At 52.1% G+C, this 27,724-nt stretch overlaps 1 protein-coding gene across 7 annotated transcripts in view; it reads right to left on the bottom strand.

The window, feature by feature from the left end:
• TNS1 (tensin 1) overlaps positions 1-27,724 on the bottom strand; it is a 210,235-nt gene that overhangs the window by 49,277 nt on the left and 133,234 nt on the right. For all 7 annotated transcript variants that reach the window (XM_040228387.1, XM_040228386.1, XM_040228388.1 and 4 more), the window contains one exon: positions 1-963. This exon is cut by the window's left edge and continues 711 nt beyond it. In XM_040228387.1, coding sequence (XP_040084321.1) covers positions 1-963 — 963 coding nt within the window. The remainder of the gene's footprint in view (positions 964-27,724) is intronic.

Below are 27,724 nucleotides of genomic sequence, written 5' to 3'. Positions count from 1 at the left end.
GCTGCTGCTGCTGCTGCTGCTGCTGCTGCTGCTGCTGCTGCTGCTGCTGCTGCTGCTGCTGCTGCTGCCAGGAATTCAGGCCCCTCTGCACAGCCTCCCGGCTACTCCCACCACGGGCTGGAGCTGGGGGCAGCTGGGGCTCCGTTTCAGGAAAGGACTGAGAGCGAAACATACCGTTGGGGTCATGGCCGTAGTGGGAGGTGGTCGCTGACTGTGGCCAGGCTGGGTGGGGTCCCTCCCGCTGGTAGCCAGCTAAACCCTCCTGTGCAGAGTAGGAGGGTCTCATGGGGGCTGTGTGGCCAGCCTGGGCAGGCACTGCCCGGCTGGCAGACTCATAGGGGTAGCCCCCGCCGTTGACCATAGGTTCCATGGGGTAGGGCTTGTCCAGACCATTGGTCAGTGGAGAGAGGGCCTCCGGGTAGCCAGCCTCACTGGTGTTGGTGACTCCATCCAGGGAGGACAGGGTGCCCATGCTGCCCACGCTGTGCCCATCCTGGTTGGGCAGCTCATCGTCCAGGATGTCCGTCTCCCGCTCGGATGCTAAGGCCCCGCCGTTGACGTGAACCTGGGCCGGGACGACGTGGCGGCCAGAGGAAGGCGCAGCAGGGCCTCCCACTGGGCGGGACCGGAGATGCTGAGGGTGGTACATGGCGCCTTGCTTCTCCCGCTCCAAGCCGAAGCCACTGAGCAGGCGGTCCAGCTCACGCTTCTCCTCGGGACTCAGGGCAGCAGGGGCACTGGTGGGGCCGGGGGCAGGCTCATCAGTCTTGTCTGTCTTGGTGGAGGCTGTGGAGTTGCCCGAGTCGCTGCTCACGGAGAGGGTGTGCTCCACGTGATTGGGGGTGGCTGACAGCACAGGCCGTGTGGTGTTGACAGCCCCGGTGCTGCCGTGCAAGGAGTCCTTCTTCTTCACCTTGGCATACAGGCTCCCGTCCAGGGGTCCCTGGGTATGGCCCACAACCTCTACAAGAGAGGGACCGGAGGAGAGACAGAGAGCAGACATCAGTGGGAGGTGGGACATCCTCCATTCTCCCAAGGAAAGCATCTGAGAGCTCCCCTTCCCTGGATCCCCAAAGGGAATCCGCTGAGAGCAGAACATACCACTGGGGTCATGGCCATGGTGGGAGGTGGTCCCTCCCACTGGTAGCCAGCTAAACCCTCCTGTGTGGAGTAGGAGGGTCACATGGGGGCTATACTGCCAGGCTGGCAGACTCATAGGGTTAGCCCCCACCGTGAACCACCTTCAGCATCTCCAAAGGGAATCCTCTCAACCCCCAGAGATAGAGCCGAAGTGGCAGAAAGGACAAAAGGACCCCTTCCCAAGGCTTCTGAGCAGAGCCTCCCCAGCACCCAGCAGGGCCAGGGCCAGGCAGTGGAGCCCCAAATTGGTCAGGAGACCTGGGGGCAAGATGCCCCAATTCAAAGCCTGGCTCTGGCATTGCACTCACTTCCCAAAGACCCAGAGGGGCTGGGCCGGGCTGGAGCTCAGTAAAGCCAGCAGGACTGGTGTTAGAGAGAACAGTTTCCCTCTGAATGCCAGGGCCCGTGGGGGTTCTGGAAAGGAGCTTCAGGGGCCAGGAGTAGAGGGAACAGCTTAGGGATGGAGAACACAAAGGCAGAGGTCTTCATCAGGGAGAGGTGACCTGTGTCATTTTGTCTGCAGATACTCTGGGGGCCCCGTGAGCAATACTTTCTCTGAAAGGAAAAAGTGAGCGCTGGGTGGCGGGAGGCCAAAGGGCTGACTCAGGAGCGAAGAACTTCCCCGCCCAGAGGAACTCAGTGATTTCACACCCTGTACAGTCAGCAGCCCAGCTTCCAGCCTTCACACACACACACACATACACACAAACACACACACACACACACACCCCTCCCCTTCCCCCACTCCAAGGCAGGCCCTCAACTGGCAAGAAAAGAAAGCCCCCTCCCAAACACTGCACAGACTCCAGCCCAGACACCAACAGTCACACACAGAAAACCAGACACAAAGACATCCAGAGACACACACTCCCACCAGAAATCACCCAAATCAAACCCCCAGACACTCCACAGGCACTCGTGGAGTACACCAGACAGGCACCCCCAGTCAGAAAGAGCAAGCGTGGATACAAACACACAAATGCTAATATTAACAGCTAACTTGCAGGGAACACCTTGCTACATTTATACATACATTATCTCTAATCCTGTGAATTGGGGCTGTTATGCCTATTTTAAAGATGGAGAAACTGAGACTCAGAAAGGTGAAACCATGTGTTTGCAGACACATAGTACCTGGTAGGGCTTCTCAGGTGGTGCTAGTGGTAAAGAGCCCACCTGGCAGCGCGGGAGGTGTAAGAGATGCCGGTTTGATCCCTGGGTTGGCATGGCAACCCACTCCAGTATTCTCACCTGGAGAATCCCCATGGACAGAGGAGCCTGGTGGCTACAGTCCATGGGGGTGCAAAGAGTCGGACACAACTGAGCAACTAAGCATGCATGCACACAGTACCTGGTAAAGTGGGGATTTTAAGTCAGAACTAATTTAAAATAAAAGTAAATGAAAAGTAAATCAGAACTTTGAAGACCACATAACTTTTTTATTATTCTACGTGTTATATCTCTCACACACATAAACACACCCTTAGGAAAAAACACACAAAAAAGCAGCAAAACCCCAAAATAAGTACTTAAATTTAAAGCCACAAACATTTAAGAAAATACAAGCTCCTACCATGCCCAAGGACTAGCCCTCAGGCCAGAAGTGGCAACCTCTAAAAATAAACACTCATACAGAAGCCCACGGCCAAAAACAAGTGATCAGACGACCACAAAACAGGAACATCCTGATCAACATTCACACGCACAAACCACAGGCCGACCAAATGACGTCACCCAAGCACTAGCACTGAGACGCTCGATGAGGCCCATCGTGCACACACACCTCCTGGGGGCTGGAGACGCTGCCCGTTCACGGAACTCTCCGAAGCATCTCTCTGCCCCCAGTTCTCCCTGGGGCTTTGGGACCTCAGCCAGCAGCAGGCCCCAAGTGATACTGGGCCAGAGTGCTGCCACAGCCGAAGGCTTACGGGGATGGCACTGGTCTGAACTAAAATGGGGTTTCGGCTGAGAAGGTCCGATTCTCCGACAGCCTGCCCCTAATGCTACTGAGACGCAGTTGTGCACACACTGCCTCTCCCAACTCGCCTGGCATCATCCCTGTTGTTGTTCAGTCGCTAAGTTGTGTCCGACTCTTTGCAACCTCACGGACTGCAGCCTGCCAGGCTCCTCTGTCCAGGCGATTCTCTAGGCAAGAACACTGGAGCAGGTTGCCAGCTCCTCCTCCAGAGGGTCTTCCTGACCCAGGGAATGAACTCACATCTCCTGCACTGGCGGGCAGGCTCTTTACCGCTGAGCCACCTGAGAAGCCCTGGATCATCCCTAACCAGGCCAAAATGCAGTTGAGAGGCTGCCCCTCATGCCCTGTCTTTCCAAAGAACCAGGCTCCATGCTACACTCACAAAACAGAGACTCCGCTGGTTGTTTCCAGAGGAGAAAAGTATTACAGACAGAAGGTTCTCATCCACTCAGATCTTGGTGGGGAAGGGGCGGGGGCGGGGGAGGGGAAGGTTCCCTCAAGGATGGGCCCCTCACACCACTTACTGGGAATCTGAAGAGCTGTCCTTCCTTCTCACCTGAAAGGAAAGCTCCCGGCCCCTTCCTGGGCCCTGGCCCCACTCTGCAGCCCACACTGTGAGATGACAGAGTATTCCTCCTGGACTAGGGATCTCTTCCATCCCCTGAACCCCCTAATTTCCCAGGTCCATACGTACACAGTCCAGGAAGCGGGAAGAGGAGTGAAAGGTGAGGTGTCCCATGGCCTGCCATTTACACTCAGAAGGCAACGAGACCCCCTGCGTGCAAACCAGCGCAGGCCTGAGTGCTCCTTCCTTCCGGGAGAAAGCACACCCACTCCAGGATCTCCCTAGGGTCCACCAAAGAAGAGTTTTTGGCAAGAGAGATAAGAAAGCATCTCCCAAGACAGAAAGGGAAAATTCACACTGATCACCGCTACCCGACATCTTGGCCCACTTGGGCCAACCCCACTCTCCATCGACTTTGAAAATGCCAATATTAAACTTCCCCTGTCATGTCGTTTACCCCAATGTGGGCTACTGTTTGCAGGAACAACAACAGGATAATAACTGCTAGGCCACTGGGGCTTAGTAAGAAAATCGAAGAAGTAGAAGCTGTTTAATTGAATCCTATTTGCTAAGCACAAATGGAAATGTCTATTTCTGTCCTCAAAGAAGGAGCCGGCTGCTCCTGATGCCCAGGGCTGGCAGCACACTCCAGGCTGTTCTACACTTTCAATGGGTGGTCTTCGTTTTCAAAATAAGAGGACACCCGGGCCCATCCCAGGTCTGTCAGCCCCCGGGGGGGGTTCAACTGAAACCCTAGCGCATCACCAGCATGACCCACGAGGCACGAACACCTGCTGCTCCCATCAGAGATGAAGGAAAGTGCCCACATCCCCCGTGCCACACAACACGCTCACCCACCCCCTTCTCCCCATCGACCACGGCCACATTAAGAGCGATTTACCAGGACCACAAGGAGCCGGAACATGTCGGTTTCAATCTATTAAGGCAGGAAGGGCAAAAGAGAGAGGCGGCCAGAGCAAAGGGGAGGAGTGAAAGAGCTGGGGAGGAGGAGAGGGAAACTGGAGTGGTGAGGGAAGCTGGCTTCAGGGCTCTCAAGCTAGGAGCCACCAGATGCATCTTCAAGCCCCAGCAGCTGTCATGGGCGTGGCCGACCCAGGTAAAAGCATCTCAGAGGAGAGGGAGTTGGACCCCCAGTGGGAGGGGACAGGGGATCCAGATGGGCCCGTGGGTGTTAAGATGGATGACAATGAAGCAGAAGGGGAAAACACAAGATATGGGCAGCCCAGAGTGGGGAGATCTCCCAGGTCCCCAGCCCAGACCAGACTGGACTTCCTGCCCACTCCTCTAGGGAAGTGAAGTCCACAGTCTCTTCCAGGCCATGCTTGTTTTGTCTGACCACACCTCACTCTTCCCAGCAGCTGCTCCAAGCCCTGGGCTCCACCCTCAGAGCTGAGCTCGGCTGCACCAAGGGGCCCCTATTCCACGGCAGCCGTAATTCAGATGTGCGTGTCATGCTTCTGGAAAGCTCTGAGGAAAATCCCCAGCTGATCTGGACGTGGACTACTCCCTACTCCCCAGGCTCCCTCCAGTGAACGGTGGGAGTTCGAGCGGGGCTGGAAGCACAGAACAAGCCAGTCCCCTGGAAAGGAAAGATGCATCCATCTGTTGTGCTTCAAAAGGAGCAAAAGAAATCAACACAGGACATTAAGGTGATAAAAGTTGGACAGTTGTCTGATTTTCATGTTCTTAAGAATCTCCTCTGAGGATTGTTTAAAAAAAAAAAAAAAAAAGTAGATTCCAGGGCCTTATCTCCAAAGATTTTCATTCATCGATCTAGGGCAGGACCAAGAATCAGCATTTAAGCTAGCTCCCAGCGGCTTCTGGGTCACCTCTTGAGTAAGCTTGACCCAGGTGGTCAGCGTTTTGAGCCGTGAGGTTAAGGACCTTCACTTCTCTCACTAATGTCAAGTGGGGAGAGGTCATTTGTTTAGATGTCGGGGCAGACAGGCCAACCAAGCAAAAGAAAGAGTGCCGGCCTAGTGGACTGCAGGAAAGTGATTCAGTGAGGAGAGATCCCCTCTGTGTCCCACAGCAGGCCTGCTGTGTACCATGAGTGATTTATTAAGGTCTTCAGGATGGGGCCCTTCATGATAAGAAGTCCTTTGGGTCCACATCCAGCAAAAGAACAATTCATTAAAAGACATTACCCAGAGCAGTGATGACCAACCATCGTGGAGGAAAATCAATGCACTGCCAACAGGAAGGGGCACGGTGCCCACTCCAGACACAGGGGTTTAGAGGCAGGCGGGGCCCCAAGCAAGCTGAGAGGACTCTCAGCACTTTAAACGTGAGAATGAGGCATCAAAAACCATGTGTGTCAAGGAGGTAGGTGAGCTCTGACAAACACTGAGGCTTGGCCAGGAGGTAGCCAGGGGAGCCAGTTCTGGGCATGTTAACACTTTAGCTACAACCTCTTCCCCAGCTATGGGAGAAGGTGGGTCAGGGCTAAGGCTGGGGCTATTGAGAAGTGGCATGTGAATGCCAGAAGAAGGGTACCAGGGAGGCCAGAGGGATGTGATTCTGTAGAAAAAGCAGAGGAAAAGCAGCCCCTCCCTCCTCACCCCTGCACCAAATACACCCATCACCCAGAAGGATGACGCCCATCTTAATAGCTAACTCAGCCAACTCAACCACTTAAACCATGCAGAGCCTGGCCTCCCAGCCCATCAGGTGAAGATTCAGATGCTTACTGGTAGGTCTGCAGAGTGACAAGATTCAGGAACTAAGCACCTTGAGCTGGGCCTGAAACCTCCAGGCACACTAACCTCTCGTCTCCATTTCACACCTCTCATCACCCACAAAGTACGGCCCAATCCCCCTCCCTCCTCATACATGCAGACCTTTTATCATCTGGCCCCTGCCTGCCTTTTGAAGCCTCATCTTCACTGTCCTCAATACTCTGACCACGCCCCACTCTACTCTTACTATTTATATGCTCTTTCCCACCTTGCGCCTCGAACATGCTGTCAGCTCTCCTAAAAGTCCCTTCCCTACCCTGCTGTCACAACTGTCAACCTCCCTGGCAAACCTCTTCTTCCTCCTGGAGGCTCAGTTTGAATCTCTCTGGGAAGCCTCCCTCAGCCTTCCCCCTTTCCTACAGTCCTCCAGACCCAGGTAAACTTTTTAAATTTCCATTGCCCTGTTCCCATGACTGTAACACTGGTCACACCAGACGGTCATTATTATTGCCCATGTTTGTCTTCCCTACTAAACTCCTTGAGGAAGGCCTTTACCTCTTTCCCTCAATCCTCCAGTACCTAGTTCCCAGACAGTACAACTCATAACGTGGTGTATGTGAAGAGGGCATATAATTCAATGCACAGCTCACCTAGCTATACAGGATGGCCCTACAGAGTGCAGGGTCTGGTACACGTTAGAGGTTCCATCAGAGCTTCTTGCAGGACATTCATGCTCAGACACTCAGTCCTGTCTGTCACTTTGCGACCGCATGGACTATAGCCCGCAAGGCTCCTCTGTCCATGGAATTCTCCAGGCAAGAATACTGGAGTGGGTAGCCATTCACTCCTCCAAAGGATCTTTCTGACCCAGAGATTGAACCTGGGTCTCCTGCATTGCAGGCAGATTCTTTACCATCTGAGCCAACAATGCATGCCATTAAAGTTTTATATACTCCTGTAAGCCACTGAGATGCTCTTCTTCCACTGCTATCCAGAGAAGTGGAAAATTAGGGATTCAAGGTGGACCCCAAGCTTCCCTGAATGGGAAGAGACACATTGCCGCCAAAATATCATGAGAGGGGTGTTCTACAGAACTGGTAGCATAGGCTGCGCCCATGGAGGTCCCTGCAAATTGGCTGAGCCAGAGCTTCACCCCACAGCATCCCTCACTGGACTCCTCAGTCACACTCCAGCCCTGTCCAGCGGACATTCACTTTCTTAATCAAGAACCCCTGGGGGTATCTGATTAATTACTCCCCCAAAAACACACAAACTCTGCACATCATTTCAGAGGGTGATGGACACCCCAGAGTCCACACGCGATTCTTAAGACATATGCCTATGACATTTAGGGTGCTGCTTCTGGGGGTCCATTCCCATCATCTGGACTTCTGTGGGGAACACCGGCTCCGTTCAGGAGAAACGGGAGGACGTGTAGAAAAGGCAAACCTTCCAGCAGCAGGAGCCCGAGAAGGAGCCCAGCCCAGAGCAACACGCCGAGCTGCAGCCACCCCAGGACAGGCGTGTGAGTGCGGAAGGGCCGACGACGGACAGGGCTGTGGGAAACCTCAGCCCCATGGCTCAAGTGTGGCCTCCTGCGGCCCTTCTGTGACAGCGCTGGCCTCCACCCATGCTGACCACTCCCCCTCCCCACCCCACCCTACCCTGACACACACACAACCCCTCAGAGCCAGCCAGGGCCTGAGGCCACCCTTTGTTCAAAACAGCTCGCAGAGAGTTCTGGAACTTTCCTACATGGGAATGGGCTTCCTTGGGGGATCTGAAGAGCTTCAGAATTAGGGGCTGAAGAGAAGTCCCAAGTCTCTGAAGGGGAACCACAGAGAGGAGGCACAGCCCCTGAGAGACAAAGAGGGCAGGCGACAGGTGCAGCCCGAGGGACGCAGGTTCACCCCGGGAAGAGTCCACAGGGGCCACAGTGACAAGCACTGGAGGCAGGGATAGATGAGATCGGGCAGCCAAACAGACAGCTGTCTTTCTTCTCGTTTAGCAGCACTCCCAGGGAACCTACTGTGCTTTCCGAGAGTGAAGAGAAGAGAACAAGCTTCTTCCCAGGGCTTCCGTCACTCTTCTCACGGGTGGCTCTGTTCCCTGCACAAGGGACCTCACCAAGGTCACCCCAAACCTGCCTCTGTGGACCCAGGGAGGATCCACAACCAGCCGCCACCCACCAATCTGCTGAGGTAAGGAAGAATGAGGAAGGCGCTAAGCCCTGCATCCAAACGCAGTCCCATCCGAATTTCAGAAGATGGGGAAAGCCAGCATTCAAGCAGAAATGGAAACCAGAGCCCCCTCCCACCCGCGGCTACTGCCCCACGGCTCTCAGCCAGCGCTCAGAGGCAACGGTACGGAGGTCTGAGAGAGACCAAGCAAGTCGGCTGAGCCAAGAGAGCATTTTAAAAGCCAGGAGATCTGGAGAGCTGAACGGCCTCAAAGGCTCAGTTAATCCACTGCCCAACCCCTCGTTTGTTCCACAGGCTCTGGGAAACCCCCAAGGTCACCCAGAGCAGAGGGCGTACAGACTCGCCTGTCTGCCTGCCTCCAAATTGAGAATCCTTCCCCCTAATGGCACTTCAAGGTGAAGATGGCCGGAGGAGCCTGGGGCGGGGCGGGGGGGTCAGGGGGTACTCTATGTCTGTGACTGCGGCCTAAGAACCTCACCATATAAGACATGGGACTTGGTCAAGCGGTGATGATAGACGAGTCCCCAGGTCCTCCTCAGGAAGGACCCACACTCTTTACACAGATACCATCTTAACTTGAATTCCTCCAGAGAGAGGGAGTAGGGACAGAAAACTTCCTGGTGGCCTTTATTTCAGACCCGAGGGACTCGGGCCTGCAGAGTGAGGGACCTGCCCCGGTCACAGGCCCGCCCACTCCTGCGAGGTGAATGTGAACTTGCAGGGCCAGCCTCCTGACTCCAGCCTGGCCTTTGGCTCCCACGCCAGGCACTAGGGACAGAGCCTGGCACTCCCACTCCCCGCCCTCAGCCTGTTCAGGCAGCGGCTATCACAGGCACACTCTGGACAGTAAAAATAGCTCCCGAGCCCACAGCAACCCAGGTCCCTCTCTGCCAGGCCAAGGCACCCGCCTGGACGCTCACAGATCAGATCCCTGGCCAGGGGGACTGTCGAGCCGCCAAGAGTCCTGGCAAAGTTGGGAGAAAGCCATGAATGGCAGCCCGCAGGAGGCCAGTAGGGGAATGGTCAGCCCTGGGGTGGGGAGGGTTCCACAAAGTTCAGGTCACAGAACTGGAGAGTTGGGGGTGCTGTCCTGAGTAAGTGGGAACGTTTCAGGGGCTAGTCAACGCCTCCACCACGTGCCCTCTGCCCACCCCATCCTCTTCCACCATGAACCATTACCCCAAAGAGTGAGGCTGGCTCAGATACACTGCCCCCCTCCTACACATGCAGCCACCCCTCAGATTTGAGGTGGAATCTCCTCCATGTCCCAGGGCAGTGAGTCCAGGAGGGAGGTGGCCTGGTTGGCTCCATCTGCTCCCGAAGGCAGCACGCTGCTGGCCGCGGCCCCACAGAGCCACACGCCCTTCCCCAGTCCAGGTCCACGGCAGACCCCAGCCCCCGCGCCCAGAAGCTGCCCACCACCCTCTCCCCAGCTCTAGCAGGGAGCCACACAGGAGAAACACCTGCCCAGCAGACACTTACCCTCTGGACAGAGGGAGCGAGGGAAGGGAAAAGGCGTGCTCTGAAGTGCCCCCTCGTCCCTCAAGTTTCAAATAATTCCTCCATGGCTGCAGCTCCCAGCACCACCGCCGGTCTGTGTCCTACTCAGGCTCCCTCGGACTGTCAGGGGTGGGAGGAGCAAGTGCCGCCTGCCTGCCCATACACACACACACACACACACACTCCCTCCTCCAGCTCTCACCCGCTCTCTCCCCCTCTCCGCTCAGCTCTGCCTCACTCTGGCTTGTAGGAAGCCAGTGGGATAAAACTCTGTCTGTAATTTCAGCCAGCTGGGTCCCCAGGGCTTCACTTATCATCCTGTAGCTATGCAGCTCTCGAATGACATCACAGTGGCTTCCCAAGCCCTCCATACGGAGTGAGAAGTGGCCGGGCCAGCCCAGCTCCAGCCCTGGCTTCATCCTAGTCCAGCAACAGCCCCAGCCCACTCCTGGCCCAGCACAGCCCAGCATGGCCCTAGTACCACCCCAGCAAAGCCCCAGTCCCAAATCCACTGTGGCCCCAGGACTCAGAGAAGAAGTGGAAGCAAAACGGCTGGGATGTGAGGTAGAGGGAAGGGTGAGAGTTCCTATGAGGGTATTGAGATTTATTTCCCCAAATTTTTCCACATTTTTTTCCCATTCTCAGCAAATGAAAGGCAGAACAGATGACAACAATTTTCCAGCTGCTGAACAATAAGGTGGAAGTCTTTTTTTCCTCTCTCCCCCTCCATCCCACCCGTCCCCCCACCTCCACAGGGCAGAGTCTAGGAGCCAGGACACTTCCTTGGCTTATAAAAGGGGAAAAAACCCATGAGCTCCTGGATTTCCCAGAGGTGACCACGGGGCCTGAATGGAGGGACTAGGGTATCACAAAGGCAGGCTGATGGGAGGGGGAAGGGAGCCCCAAAGTGAGGTTTTCAGTGCAAAGCTTTGGCTTCTGGCCCAGGAATCGCGACCATTGAAACCTGACTTTGGGAAGGCCAGTGGATGTCTGGTCAAGGATACTGATCTGCCAAAGCACCTGAGAGCCCTCCAGGTGACTGGTCATTCATATTCAGTTTGTTCCCACCTGTGACCACCACGAATGCAGAAAGGACAACTTTCTGGAATAATCAGTGACATCTCCCCTCACACCCAGGCACCCAGATCCAAAACAGCCCCCTCAGAAGCCAAAGGGACTCCCCAAAGTCCCCACCACTGTCCTGGTGTGCCTTTAAAAGTACCAGCAGTCCCTGACACCAGGATGCCAAAGCCCACCTCTTATCTGTGCATCAACTGAATGTACCAACCCCACTCCCACAGGCAGGGATTTGCAGCCAGGCCAGGGGGGGCCGCAGGGCCTGGTGTCTCCTTGCCAGAGCCCTGGTGAGTTTGCCACCCTAAAGTGCTTCTACAGCCTCCCCATGCTGATGCCCAGACCCTTCACTGCCAGGTCAGGCACTGCAGGCCCAGGAGGGAGAGCCGTAACAGATGCAGGCCACTTACTTCTCCCTTTTCAGAGCAGACGGCTCATCCCTAGTCCCCTCCCCATTGTCAGCATCACTGGCTGCACTGGTTGTATTACTAAAGGCATGTTTTCCAGAAACCGGGAGGTGACAGGCCTGTGGTGCCCCTCATAGGTCAGAGAGCCCGCATGAGTTGTCTCTTGCTTCAGAGTGATAAAAAACCACTGGCAGCAAGAGCTGAGAGTAAAGAAGGAAAATAAGTGGGAGAACAAAAATGGTGCCCTATACTCTGGCCCTCGCCCTATCCTAAGAGCATCTTCCCTGAGGAGATAAGGAGGCCCCCAGGCCCAGTGACAAAGACTTCATAGAAATCATCAAGAATGAGGACGAGAGAAGAGGGGTTTCATGCCCCAGGCTCCAAACTGGGGAGCAGAAGGATTTCCAGTCTCCTCAGCACAGCTGTCAGATGACAATTTGGACAAACTACTGTAATTATCCTGCTTATCTCCATAGAACCTTCTAGAACTAACAGACAAACTAGGCTCCTGAAAGGATTATAGTCAACCAGTCCACCCTCTCATCCCTGCCCCACAACAGTGTTAACCTAGATTTTATTGGCATACACCCTTCACCTTTATCTGCACACCTGAACCCCATCAGTAGTATCATTTTATAAGATTTTGTAAAAATTTTGAAAATAAATGTAACTTCAAGTAGTTCGAGGCATCAATATCCATGATATCACAGATATGGTAAAAAAGCTATATACTTCATCCTCTAATATGCATTAAAATAAATACACCTAAAATAATTTCATATACAATTACCAGTCTGGCCCATATACCATACTTTGGAAACATCATCATACAGCAATCTCTTGTGAGTAGCAATCTGATCCTATGGTTCCCTGCTACCATCCAGGGACTAACTGCACCAGAAGCCTTCTGGGGAGTTCTGTGAAAACCTTGACTTCCTGGCTGCACCCCAGACCTCCAGAGGCCGAATTGTCAGGGGTGAAGGTGAAAGTGAAAGTCGCTCAGTCGTGTCCAGCTCTTTGCGACCCCATGGACTGTAGCCCACCAGGCTCCTCTGTCCATAGAATTCTCTGGAGTGGGTTGCCATTCCCTTCTCCAGGGGATCTTCCCAGGGATCAAACCTAGGTATCAAACCCAGGTTTCCCGCATTCTAGGCAGATTTTTTTACCATCTGAGCCACCAGGGAAGCCCATTGTCAGGGGTAGGGCCTGGGAATTGGAATTATAAGACACTCTCCAGTTGAGAATGCAAAGCAGGCAGGTTTGGAAAAAAAAAAAAAGGTCCTAGCTATATTAAACTGTTTTCAGTTATAAGGATCTTACCATCTACTCCCCAAAGCCCATTCCATCATGAGGTGGCTCGAACAGATAGATTGTGGCTCCTTTTCTTTTCCACTAAGTTTGTGGTACCCAATGGAGTGGCTCAGACAAGCCAAATCTTTGCACACGAGAGTTTCAGACACTGAATGTGATGTGCACATCCTCGTCTCTCCTTTGACAGACAATCCTCCCCCACCCCTGCCCCCAAAGCCCCTGAGTCCGCCCTACCTCCCTCTGCTTCCCCTCACCACCTGAGCACTTGCTACCAGAGGTTTTTTATTACTCTGAAGCAAGGGACAACCCATGTGACCTATGAGAGGCACCACTATCACCTTCCAACTTCTGGAACACATGCCTTTAGTAATGCAACCTAAAATTAAACCCAGCCCTTCTGATTTGTCTCACTTCAGCACCTTCCAGGAACACAGTGACTAAGAACACAGGCTTAGGGATCAGGTAGACACTGGCTTAAATACAAACACTATACTTAACTAGCTTAGTGCAGCCCTGGGCCAATTACTTAATTTTTTGAGTTTCAGTTTCTTTATAAAATGAGTATCTCAGAGAGTATTGCAAAGATCAATATAATGTGTGTAAGCACTCAGCACAGCAGAAAAGCACACAGCGGCGCTCGAAATGAGGCACCATATACACCCAAGCACCACTCTGACATCCGTTTTTCAGTCCTCCTTTCCTACCCAGCCCCACCCTGAACAGCACCTCGGTGACCCTAGCTCGCTGGGCCCAGGTGAAATACACCCAATGCTTAAGCTTCAGGACATATCATTTGGCCTGTCCTTTCTCTGCTCAAAACTCATGGCAACGACTGTCCAGCAAAGAGAAGAGTCTCACAAAGCGGCCCAGACTCTGAGAATGTGATGTTGCTCAATCAACAAACTCTGGAACTGTCGTGGCATCTGTTACTACCAACAGGATGCCCAAAAATGCCACCCTGTCTCCTACCTCCCGAGACAGCTTCAACACCAAGGACCACAAGGAAGGAAGGATGGCATCTGTCCAGATCTGGCTTTTTGCTCTTTCTCTTAAGGAACAAAATGGGGCTTCTCTGGTGGTCCAGTGGTTAAGAATCCACCTTGCAACCCAAGGGACATCAGTTCTATCCCTGGTCTGGGAAGATCCCACATGCCTTGGGACAACTAAGCCTGTGTGCCACAACTACTGAGCCTGCACTCTGGAGCCCGTGAGCCACAGTTACTGAGACTGTGTGCAGCAGCTGCTGAAGTCTGCATGCCTAGAGCCTGGGCTCCACAACAAGATAAGTCTCTGCAATGAGAAGCCCAGGCACCGCAACTAGAGAGTAGCCCCTGCTCACTGCAACTAGAGAAAAGCCCTCACACAGCAATGAAGACCCAGTATAGCAAAAAAAAAAAAAAAGTAAAGGAGCAAAATGACTGAGTGCTCTGGTTTCCCAGCAGCCTGATCCTTGAAAGGAAGCAGGAAGCAGAAAAGAGCGTCTTTGGGGAAGGAATACCTCACGCCCTCCCTATTGAAAGATGTAAGGTGTCAGAGACAGGGGCTGAAGGGACACCTAGACAGTGGTCCTCCCCTGGGGTGGTGTGCTCTCCAGGGGACATGTGAAAATGGCTGGAAATACCTGGGGTTGTCACATCCAGAAGAAATCCTGTTGCATCCAGTGGGCAGAGATGCTGCTAAACATCCTCCGACACACACAGGACGGCCCCATGTCCTATGTCAGTGGTGCTATAGCCAAGAGTGGCTGAGCCAGAGTGAGGGCAGAGGGCGTCTGGGGTGTGCGAGACAAGTCAGGATTGACTCAGGAGTCCTGGGTCCCAAACCCAGGGGGCCGCTAACTCACCACAAGACCGTGGCCAAGTCACTTCCTGGGGCCTCAGTCTCCAAAGGGGTAAGATGAGAGATAAGAGCAAGATGAGCTTTGAACTCTCAGACTTTGGTTCTAAGCAGAACACAAGGAGGAGAGGGGTCTGGACTTTCCAGGGGTTGCGGTGTGAAAGTCTAGGGGAGAGGGAGGACCCTGGCGAGAGGCCATTGCCTGGGCCAGGTGTGAGGTATAGCACACGAACAAGTCTCAGCACCCGCACAGGACTTCCTCCCTGCCTTCCAGCACAGCAGAGGGAAGAGAGGGAGACCTAGAGCTCGGTGCACCCCTCGCACGGCCCCAGCTTTCCAAGGTCTCCACACAGTCCCCCAGGCAGGCGGCAGACAGGGCCAGGTTCAGAACCGTGTTTCCTGAGAGTCACGCAGAAGCCTCAGCACCCGAGAACCTTCAGGAAGGGAGTCGCCAACTCCCAGGCAGATGGCTGAGCTGGACAGGGTAGATCACTCACCTCCCTCCTGCCTCCCCCACTTGGATCACCTCCCAGGGCCTCGACACCATCCCAGTAGTGGTCCTCACTTGGGAAGGATGGCAGAAGACTGGGGAATGGGGCATGGAGCTTGGGGAGCCAGGAAGGATGAGACAGCACAACAGAACGGGGCGGGCAAGTTTTAACTGTGCCTGCACGTTAATGGATGTTTTCCTGTTTGTTTCGACAACTGCCCTTCAAGGTAGAGCCTTGATAGAGAGACTGAGGCTTCGAGGCTGTGGTTTGCTCAAGATTACATTGCCAGTCTGACTCTGACACTCAAGTTCTTTCTGCTTCCCAGAGAGGAAGGAGGAAGGAAGAAAGAGAGAGATGGGCAAAGAGTGAGAGCTTGGAGGATCCAGTGGGATGAAGGGAGTGGAGAGTGACAAACAAATCACAGCACTGGTTCAGAACAACCAAACCCAAACCACAACATCCAAGTGGGTGCTGTCCTCATCGAAGTGGTTCCTGGGAATTTTAGGCATTTATCTGAACGATGCTGCCAGGGTTCAGAGCATTTATGGCAACTAGTAGGGAACTGCCCCAGAGTTGGTTCACAACTGACACCAGGAACCCATCTCTTGGGGGTCCTTGATGGACCCTTGATGGACACCCATCTCTTGGGGTCAATCCCATGTCAGTGGTACTTAACAGGCCCATTTAAGTACCTCACATAAGTATTGGTTACCAGACTGGTCATATTTTATAAAGATAGCTCCCCTCATTCTGTGGGGGTGTGCAGTGACAGGGAGGTCAGTGGGGTTCTATGCATGAGTGATGGGTGTGTGCAGGGGGCTCTCTGTGGTTCTATTTTTGAGAGGATATGGGAATGGGGATGGATGGGGGTCTGGGTGGGGTTTCTGCTTCCTTTCCCAAATGGATCCCTCTGCACTCACGAGTATAAGGAGGCTCAGTAGGCATCTCCGTGGGGGTCTCCCAGTACTCATGTCATAGCTCACACACATGAGCAGGTGTGGGTCAGAAGCAGGAAGGCCCTGGTGAAGAGGAACAACCTGGGAGTGACCTTCCTGACCCACAGAAGAGACAGCACCACGGGGCACAGGCCTGGACAGGAGCCAGGGCCCCACCCTTTCATTCTTGTAAAGAGCACCTGCCTGATTCTCCAAGGTTGTCAAGCAGTACACAGACAGAGGGGGACAGGGCGGCAGAAAGGGAGAAGGAAGGATCTGAGAAGCTTTGCACTTTCATAACAAAATCTGATCTCACTGCCCCTAGAGAAGGGGAAGAGCAAACATCAAAGAACACTTTGCTGCTAACAGTTTTTTAAGTAATCAAAGCAACACCAGGCAAAAGTCTCCAACGAGCACCAGCATCGACTAGCTGTAAGGATGTGAAGACACAGTCTGGGAGGAGAAAGGATGAGAAAGGCCACCAGTAGCTCCTGGCCCCCATCCACCGACTGCTCTGTGCTGCTTCCCAGAACCAAGAGGCCCTGCTGGCAACCTGCACAACCCAGCTGGGGCTAGACCAGGCCCTGGCCCTGAAGGGTGGGAGGGCAGTCCAGTGGGCCTGCCATCTGGGGCAGGATGCCCCCATGGCCCTGCAGGAGGGTCTTGGGGGGGGCAAATAATGTTTGAACAGAAAAAACGGAGGGGCGGGTGAAAGGGGAGCCTGTCAAGACTCTCAGGTCCCCTTTGCACACAGAACCTGCTGGGGCTTTGTCAGAACCCTCTAGAAGCTGCCTGCTCTTTCCTGTCCATGCACCATGGTCGCTCACCCTATCAGGACAGGTATGCAGGCGGAAGATTCTCCTCAACCTCAAGAAAATCCATTCCTGCTCCCAGTTCCCCATGCTCATGTCCCTCAAAAGCAAGACAGCTTTCCTAGACATCAGACTCCTATTCTGCCAGCTGTAGCTAAAACATACTCTCTCCAACTCAGCCCCCCAAATCCAAACTGGTCACTGAATGATACATAGGCCTAGAGAAAGCGTTGTCTGGCAGTAACAGTAGTAGAGTAGGAGTCAAAGGGCTAGAGTACCAAGGAGTGATTGAGATTGGGCCTCAGTTTACTCCCCCGTGCAATAGAAGAGTACAAGTAGCTAATGGTCCCTGAAATCCTGGCCAATTCTAGATGCTCAAGGATCCAACACCGAGAAGATGCTCAACCTGGCACTGTCTGTGTCCCAGAGCCCTTGGACTCTGTAAACCTGATGCTCCTCTCCTGTGTGGTCTCGCCTGGGTGGCTCCAGGCTCCAAGCTCATCCAAGGCTATTTCTGCTGCAGACACAGAGCCCCTGGGGGCTAGGACAGAAACAGTGACTTACAGGAAGTCTGGAAATACATGCCAGGCTGCAGAGGTTCCAAGGGCCACGCACAGCAATAAAGAGGCTGATTTATTTTCATCAGTGAAATGCCGAAACCCAATCCCTGGAACAAGCTGACCCAGCAGACGACGGCGGGGAGCTCCCCACCCAGAGCAGAATTAGCTAGATCGCAGCCTCCCAGGTCTCACCACTGGGGCTGATGCTGGGAGGGACAGAAGGGGATGCCACCTCAGCCAGTGTGACCACAGGTCCCTAGGGCTGGCCTCTTCCCACCTTGCCCCTGGCCTGCAAGGGCCTCCAGGATGTAGGCGCAGGAGTGCTAGGCCCACATGCCCACGTGCACAGGGCAGGGGAGCGGAGGAACGAGAGGCAGGGTGGCTCAGACTCTCATCCTCAAGAAGCCATGGTGAGGAATGGCAGGCATCAGAATCCCAGTTCTACATCTTTCTGGCTGTGTAAGCACTGGGAAATTACTTGACCTTTCTTTCCTGTTTGCTCATCTGTGAAAGGGGAATAAGAATACTCAGCTCACAGGAGGGTCATGAGGAGTAAAGAAAATAACAGGCACCTAACAAAAGCCACCCCCTGTGGCTACGTTGGTGGCTTGGTGGTAAAGAATTTGCCTGCAATGCAGGAGACACAGGAGACACGGGTTCAATCCCTGGGTCAGGAAGATACCCTGGAGAAGGAAATGGGAACCCACTACAGTATTCTTGCCTGGAAAATTCCATGCACAGAGAAGCCTGGTCAGCTGCAGTTCATGGGGTCACAAAGAGTCACAGGCCACAGCACACACAAAATAGAAGCTCATGTGTGGAGGAGGTATGCAGAAGGGAGAGAAATTTTCCTCCTAGTCCCTAATCAAATTGCTCACTGGGAGCGGCAACTAATACAACCGTTATGGAAGCCAATTTGACACTATCAAAATTATACATGCATACATTCATCCAGACAACTCCACTTCTAGAAATTTGTCCTGCAGACAGATTTGCACAAATGAAATGGTTTATGCACAAATAAAAAGGTTACTCACTGCAGTATTTTTCAAAACAGTAAAAAATTGGAAACAACCTAACTGTCCATGCTATTTATAGTTAAATAAAATACTAGAGAAGGAAATGGCAACCCACTCCAGTATTCTTGCCTGGAGAATCCCATGGATGGAGGAGCCTGGTGGGCTGCAGTCCACGGGATCACAAAGAGTCGGACACGACTGAGCGACTTAACTAACTAAAATACTAGTTAAATCAAATATTATTCCATGTACAGTGGAATATTATGTAGCTGAAAACAATGAGAAGGCTCTTTGTGTGCTATTATGAAAAGATCTCCACGATGTGTCATTAGATGAAACAGCTCAGGTACAAGCCAAATCTTTACAGTGTCTACCAGACCCTGAATGATCTGGTCCCGGTTACCTCTGACCTCAACTCCTATTACAATGTTCATTGCAGTCACACTGACCCCTGTGCTGCTTCTCAAACATCTCAGGTGGGCTTCTGCCTCAGGACCTTTGCACTTGCTGCCCGCCTCACCCCTGCCTGGAATGCTATTCCTCAGATATTTGCTTGGGTGACTCTCTTACCTCCTTCAATTCTTTGTTCATATGTCCCCTCCTCAGTGAAGCCTAGGCTGATAAGCTTTTAAAATTTTTCAAATTTTAAAACATTTCAATACCCAACCAACAACAGCTCCCAATCACCCTTACTCTGCTCTATTTTTTTGCAGAGTGTTTATCACCTTCTAATATGCTCTCTTGCTTACAGTTGACCCTTGCACAATGCAGGGGTTAAGGGCACTGACCCATGCAACATCCACACCCCACAGTCAAAAATCCACATACTGCTTTTTCTGCCCTCAAAACAAAGGAATTGATAAATGACTCACCAAAGGGCAAGAAGTTGAAACAGTTTGGGTAGAATCAGGACTAGTTCTTTTGATCCCACATATTCTAATCTCTAACTGAACACAAACTTTTTGCCACAAAGATCCATAAAATAGGGGACTTCCCTGGTGGTCCAAGCTTCCACTGCAGGGGACACAGGCTCAACCCCTCATCAGGGAACTAAGATTCCACATGCCACCAAGAGTGGCCCAAAAAAAACCCATAAAATGAAAATACAGGTATCATATTTGTGGAGAAAAGGCTGTGTATAAGGGACCTGCACAGTTCAGATCTGTGTTATCCAAGCATCAGATATATTTATATCTTAAAAAAAAAAATTATTCTTTGTCTTCTCCCACTAGGATACAATCACGACAAGGGCCAGGATCTTTATTGTGTTCACTATTGTATCCTCAGCATCTAGAATAGTGACACACAGTAGGCACTTCATAAATATTTGTTGGTTGAATAAATGAATTTTACCACAGACAGTTCTTTGTGCCAAAGAACAAATGATTTGTTTTTTTCTTTATTTCTTCTTCTTCAATACAGTGGATTCAAGGTTATGCCTATAATCACGTCATTCTCACTCTCCTGCATCCTGATATCTTTTCTCGAATGAAAGAGAAAGAAGCATCTTTACAGCTGTTCCAGGATCAGTGAACTCGGAGAAGCACTGTGTACAGTACCACCCAAGACCACGTGCTGGTATCAGTGACAACTAACATTGACTGATGACTTCTGAACAGGCACAGGATTGAGCACCCATCCATTATCTCAGTTAACTCTCAGAGCCTACAAGAGAAGTAGATCCTGTCCCCATTTCACAAGGTAGAACACTGAGGCTCAGAGAGGCTAAATGATTTGCCCAAGGTCAACAGAGGGCAAGAGACAGAGCCAGGGCTTGACCCCAGCAGCTTCAAGTCCCAAGCCCACTGTCAACCACTATGGTGCCTCCACTGCCTCCCAAGGATGTGGGTTTTGCCCCTTCTCGGACCACTCTAAGACACTGTCCTTCTTCACCTCGATGGAGGCTGCCTATTATGGAAGGTTTGTGAGCTCAGCAACTTTGCCAGGATCTTAGAAGGTCTACTTTGGCCACCTGAGGCGAAGAGCTGACTCATTGGAAAAGACCCTGATGCTGGGAAAGATTGAGGGCAGGAGGAGAAGGGGATGACAGAGGATGAGATGGTTGGATGGCATCACCAACTCGATGGACATGGGTTTGGGTAGACTCTGTGAGTTGATGGACAGGGAGACCTGGCGTGCTGTGGTTCATGGGGTCACAAAGAGTCGGACATGACTGAGCAACTGAACTGAACTGAACTGAACTTGGCAGGGGGAGGAGCGAAGAGAAGAAAGAGATGTACAGGGGATGAATCACCCATGAGCAGCTGGGGAAGTAGAGGAAGGGGAATCATGAAAGAAGAAAGGACAGATCACCCTATGGATCCCAGATCCACTGAAACCTCTTCCCACAAATGGCCTCAGAACTGTCCATTGGACAGGAAGCAGGGCCTGGGAGGGTGGGCCAAAAGGGATGGGCTCTGTTGCCTACAGAGAAGCACACCAGCTAGCAGGCAGGAGAGGTGAGCAAGACACACAAAAGCTCCAGGGAGGGTGCTGAACCTCACAGGCTGATGGAGAGATAGGCCCGAAGACCAGCACCACTAACGAAGAAGTTAAACTCTGCCCAGAAGCAAACCAGCCTCAGATAGCACCTCCGAGCCAGCCGCAGGCCAACTGGCCTGGACGAGGAGAAAGAAGCCAGGCACAGCCTCCAAGGGCAGGGAGAAGCACCCAGGGCCTGAATAGATACAACAAGGAACAATCCAGAGAGACAACTGTCACCAGCTCTGTTCTCTCCTAGTGCCCATCACTCAGCCATGTCACTCAGCCTGGACAACAGATCCAGGCCCCAAGTACCCATCCACTGTGGGATTTTGTGTGCTCCTTCCTCTTAATCTCCTGGTTCGTTCTCCTCTCCTGGATTCCATGCATATGGTTCCTCAGTGCTCCACTCACCCTCCCTCCACCTTCTCCAACATTCCCACCTTCACCAACCCCTGCATCCCATGGATCTCCTAATACCCAGCCCACCACGGGACCAGGCAGCATGACAAGGAAGCCAGAGCAATTTGATTGCTTTCTTTCCCTCTACTTTCTAGCCTTTAAGCAATGTTGTTAGGCCACTTCTGATTAGAAAAACAATTCTGTTTTCAATGCTATCTATGCTCTTAGGCCCAAGACAGATACAGTCCTTCTGCAAAGCCATCCACCTCTGATTACCACCATCCCCCAGAAACTTCTCTCCTGAGAAGCCTGGCTTTTAGCCAAGATCTTCTCCATTTGACTGTGGCTCAAGGAGGATGGCACACCTGTCTGATCTGGCCGCACCCCCTCCCCTCCCTTGTCTGCAGGCAACTCCAAGAAAGGACTTTCTACAGCACCCGGGCTAGCCCAGGGCTCACCATCTAGTAGGTGCTCTCTAAGTATTTGGGAAAGAAAGGAGAGACAGAAGGAAGCAAAGGAAAGCAGAAGGAGGCAGGGGAGCAAGGGAATGATGGGTGAAAAGCAGCTTTCGTTGGGTACCAAAAGCATTTGATCAATGGAAGCTTGAATTTCCTTTCTTGGACGTGGTTAGATCTTGGGGTCTCGCCGAGTCCAGCTAACTTGCACCTGTCTGCAGGTCTGGCAGGAGAGGAAGCAGAGAGAGTGGTTGGGGGGTGGGGGAAGACTGCATGTTCCCCTGTTCCCGGGGCTGGAGCTTGATATTTGAGCACAGCAAGAAGGCAGACGTGCCGCTCAGGCCACTGGCCAAGAGCTCTGCGTCTGCTCCGAGTGCGGCTCCGGTTTTCCAACCTCCACCCGATGGCAGAGATTACTGAAGACCAAAGGCACATTCAGTCAGGAGGGTATTGGTTTACTGAATGTTCCGCGGGCAGACACTGTTCTCCAAGCCTGCCAGCTGCCTCGCAGAGCAGGGCCAGCTCAGGGGCCGAGGGCATCTGCACAAGGCCCCGCCCCACCCGACCAGGGCAAAGCCGAGCAGGTGGCTGGCAGGTGCTGGGGCGGTGGAGTAGTCTTCTTTACCCACAAGGTCAGGCCGCCCCTACATTTAAATTCGGCACTCTAATCGTTCCAGCAGGTCAGGAGGGAACTCTCTCTTGGGGGAGTAGAAGGGACCCAGATCCTCCTCAAGAAGTCATCCCACCCCTGCCTCTGTCACTGTCTCTATGGCGACCACCACACACTGAGGCCCGTGTCCCTTGTTTCTCGACATCTCTGCCCAAACAGGCCGGGAGGACAAGGGCCCAACCTCCCTGCCACAGCTGATCGACCCTCTCACAGTCCGGAAGTTCTCCCAGGTGGCTAACTCAGATCCCTCCTGCTGCAGTCTAAGCCCTGTGATAGAACAGAGACAGAAGCTGAAGCTTCCCGTAACAGCTGTGAATTTCTCTCTCCCTGCCCTTCCCCCACCCCTGACCCTGGCCCGACCAGAAGGGCTGCCCCCGCCAGCAGTCAGGTGAGAACCTCCCAACAAAAGCCAGGCTCTTGGGGCAGTTCCCTGGGGGTCTAGTGGCTAGGACTCTGCACTTTCACTGCCGTGGCCCGGGTTCAACTCTGGTCGGGGAACTGAGATCCCACAAGCCAGCTCTGCACAAGAAAAAAATAAAATAAAATCAGGCTCTCAGCACCTGTGCTTAGAAAATCACCCCTTAAAACCCCCTGCTCAGAGATAACGGGCGGACGTACCACTCTGGGACCCTTGGACCCTTTTCCTGAATTATTTGGGACTACCTGCAATCTTGTCCTCCCCTCTTTTACCGGTTCTTCCACATCTTACCCCAGAGTTCAGAAGGCAAGAATGTCACACCCTGTGAAAGTATGTCAAGGGCAAACATTCACCATAGTGCTCGAGGGTTCTTCCAAGAGGGCATGGGAGCTGTTGTCCCCATTAACTGCCTCACTCCATACCCAAAGGGGCCACGTTGTGCTACCCACCCACCCCCGCCCTGCCTCGCCCTGGGAGATACAGGGCCATGGGCCATGCAGGTGGCTGAGGCAGCCAGGAGGCAGGACTCACGGCTTTGGTGTTGCCCCACCATCCAAGGACCTGAAACCCAGCCTCCCTCTCTGTGTGATGGGGCAGGTGATCCAGACCAGTACAGGCACCAGTTCCAGGGCTGGAAAGAGATTAGACAAAGCAGCCTAAAGCATTTCAGGCTACAGATGTATAATCTCTCAGATTAAGATCACAGGAAGCAGTATCCCTCATCGGCTCCAGACCTCCATCCACCCCAGAATCCTGCCTTCAACATCTACCTTGTCTGAACAAGGTCCCTAACCTCTCTGTGACTGCCTCAGTTTCCTCTCCTGTAAAATGGGAACACTCATAAGCACGTGTTCATATGGAAGTATTTGGGTCCCAGTTGTGACAAAGGCCCCAGGAAAATGAATAACACATTCCAAAAGTAAGGCAGGGCTTGTAAAAAGGGATGACTGACATGAAGACATCAAGAAAGTAAAAAGCCAGCCCAATAGGAGAAATTTTTCTCCAATAGGAGAAAATTTTTGCAAATCATATATCTAATAAGGGACATATTCTCAGGATATTAAAAAAACTTATAATGATAACAAAAAGACACAGAATCAGAGTTTTAAAATGTATAAAAGATGTAAATAGATGTTCCTTTAAAGAAGAAGGCCAATTAACAAAGATGTTCAACATCACTAATTACTGCTACTGCTAAGTTGCTGCTAAGTCGCTTCAGTCGTGTCCAACTCTGGGCGACCCCAGAGACAGCAGCCCACCAGGTTCTCCCGTCCCTGGGATTCTCCAGGCAAGAACACTGGAGTGGGTTGCCATTTCCTTCTCCAATGCATGAAAGTGAAAAGTGAAAGTGAAGTCGCTCAGTCATGTCCAACTCTTGGCGACCCCATGGACCGCAGCCCACCAGGCTCCTCCATCCGTGGGATTTTCCAGGCAAGAGCACTGGAGTGGGGTGCCATCACCTTCTCCACACTAATTACAAGGAAAATGCAAATCAAAACCACAATAAAACACCACTTTACACCCACCAGGATGGCTAGAGTTCCAAAGATAGAAAATTACAAGTGTTGGTGAGGATGTACAGAAATTATAGTCCTCATACATTGGCTGGTAGGAATGTAAGATGGTGCAGCCACTTTGGAAGACAGTCTGACAGTTCCTCAAACAACTAAACATTGAGTTACTATCTGACACAATAATTCCATGCACAGATATCTACCCAAGAGAAACGGAAACATAAGGACATGCAAAAATTACACACGAATCCCCACAGCAGCATTCTACATAATAGCCAAAGAGTGGAAACAATGCAAATATTCATCCACTGTGGTGTTGGAGAAGACTCTTGAGAGTCCCTTGGACTGCAAGGAGATCCAACCAGTCCATTCTGAAGGAGGTCAACCCTGGGATTTCTTTGGAAGGAATGATGCTAAAGCTGAAACTCCAGTACTTTGGCCACCTCATGAGAAGAGTTGACTCATTGGAAAAGACTCTGATGCTGGGAGGGATTAGGGGCAGGAGGAAAAGGGGACGACTGAGGATGAGATGGCTGGATGGCATCGCGGACTCAATGGACGTGAGTCTGAGTGAACTCCGGGAGATGGTGATGGACAGGGAGGCCTGGCATGCTGCAAGTCATGGGGTCGCAAAGAGTCGGACACGACTAAGCGACTGAACTGAGCTGAACTGATGTGCGTATAAACCAAATGTGGTATGGCCATACGATGGAGTACTACAAAGCAAATCAAAACGAGCCAGCACATGCTACAAGACAGATGAACTCTGAAAACGTCACGCTCAAAAGGCCACAAAAAATCACGCACTGTCTGATTCCTTTTACATGAAACAAGCAGAACAGATAAATCTATAGAGATAGAAAGTAGATTAGGGCAGGGGTGGGGAAAGATGTGGGGAGTGACTATTAATGAGTGAAATCTCTTCTAGGTGGGTGATAATGTCCTGAAATCAGATTATGGTGATGGTTGTACAAGCATAAATATACTAAAACCCACTGAACAGTATTCTTTAAATAGAGGAAGTTATTAAATTACATCAATGTAATGTCATTTCATTATATTTGATTATATTATATTGGGAATATATATTAGCTGTTTAAAATTTTTTTTAAGACAGAGATGGCTGAAAACTGTTTGTGGCTCTAAAGTACCCCTCTCGCCACCCCACCCCCCCAACACACACACATCCACGTCAAGCGAATGAAAAGATAAGGAAGTGGGGGATTCTAATAGGCATCTCGGAGAGAAGAGCTGTTTTGGTGCAAATGCCACCTGTCAGGGCTTTCCCCTCATCTCAGGGAGTCTGCTCAGCTCAGTGCGAGTTGTCTGGAGCAGGAAAGCATGAGAAACGGGCCTGGCACAGACCCGGAAATCCACACAGTGAGAAGCTGGCCGGGGAACAGAGAGGGGATGCGCTGGCCACCTCAGTCCCTGGCTTTGCTGAGCCCAAGAGCGCCCAAGGCTCCCGCAGACCCAGGGGAGAGAGCCAGCCCCCGGGCTGCCTCAGATCCTGTCCGAGAGGGCCCCCTGGAGGGCTGAACCGCCTCCACAGAAGGAGGTGCAGGGAGCAAGGAATACTAGGGCCAAGGAAGGGTCCCGAGCCTCTGATGGAGCTGCAGTCACCCACCCGAAGGAAAACATGAGAGACTCTTCGGGAGTTCAAGGTCGGGGGGGGGGGGAGGTCCTCCAAAATGCTCACAAAAGTGCTGCAGGAGGAAACAGCACCCGATGCCTTCAGAATCTTGCTCTGGCAAAGAGCTCAGGCATCGTATCACCCGGACCTGTGATCCCACACAGAGCAACCTCACAGTGGTGCAGGCAGGCAAGAAGGCTTCCATCCCTTCCCTCCTTCCTCTCGTCTCATCAGTCAGGAAAATAGAAAGAAAAACCTACCGCAACACCCCCACCCCTCACATCCACACCTGGTGCCCGGTAAGGGTGGACAAGCGGGAAGAACTAACTCTGGGTGACTGGCACTGGGCATATTGATCACTGCCCAGAGGCTCTTTATTACCCAAGTGTGACTAGAAAAGGCACACGGGACTCTCCCTAATGTCATCTGGGGGCAGAGCAAGCTTTAAAACCACATCCTACAAGTGCCGCTTTTTCTGCCTAATGGTTGCACACAGTAGCCGCCTATAGGCATTTGAGGACAATACGTAGGCAATGTTGCCAGGCACAGGGTTGGCACACAAGGCCAGCTGTCATCTAGTCATTGTCTTTGTCATCATCACTGTCATCGCTGGGGAAGTCCCCTTAGGAATCCACCTGCCTCGATTCACTGATAAGGAAAACTGAGAACCAGAGAGGGAAAGTAACTTTCCCGAGGTAACCCAGCAAGTTGGTATCAGAGGCAAGACTCCTGACTTCCAAGAGTGGGGCTCCCAGAACAGAACCAGCTACAGATGGTTCCCAGAGAGTAGAGGGACCAGGGGAATGTTTTTTCTTAAGAAGAAAGAGCTTGTATCCAATCAAAATCACACCTCTATCTTCTTTCCCCCAGGACTTCAATAATAATAATAACAGACACGATTATTGCCAGCATAGTATACACCAGGCACTCTACTTCTCACATTTCCACACGTCTTAGCTCACTGAGTCTTAACAATAATCCTAGGAGGAAAGCGCTGTTATTGTACTGATTTTACAGATAAGACATCAGAGAGGCAAAGTGGCTTGACCAAAGAACACGATTATAAACAGAGCTTGGAACCAATCTCCTGATTCTCAATCTCACAGTCTTAATCCCGAGAGTAGACAACAGTCTGTTCAACGATATTTCTGTCCTCTTCCACGCAGATTCCCTACCCCCTTTGAAGTTAGGCATCGATCTGTGACTTGTTTTGGCCAATGTAATGTGAACAGAAGGAAAGCGTGTCTTGTCCAGACCAAAGCAGCATGCGAGTCCCAGTGTCCTCCGCCTACTTTAGCAGCCAAAGTGGACACGCCTGTGACATGAAGCCACTACCAGCCTGGAGGAAGTAAGAAGAACAGAGACCACTGCCAATCCCACTGGACTGGCATCATGAGCAAGTAATACACTTCTGTTGATTAAGCCACTGAGAATTGGGGGCTGTTTGTTATGCAGCATAACCAAGCCTCTCCTGACTGACACAGCCACTGAGCAATGCTGCTTCTCAATACACGTTCAAGGAAGGGAAACTCTGCACATCCATCTTAGCTCCTCACAAGTCACAAAAAAGGAACAATGAGTTCAAAGAAATGGAAAGAATTGCTAGCTACCCCACCATCCTCA

Source organism: Oryx dammah, unplaced genomic scaffold (assembly GCF_014754425.2).
Source record: "Oryx dammah isolate SB20612 unplaced genomic scaffold, SCBI_Odam_1.1 HiC_scaffold_27, whole genome shotgun sequence".
NCBI classification, from domain to species: Eukaryota; Metazoa; Chordata; class Mammalia; order Artiodactyla; family Bovidae; genus Oryx; species Oryx dammah.
This window is presented reverse-complemented; position numbering and strand designations above follow the sequence as displayed.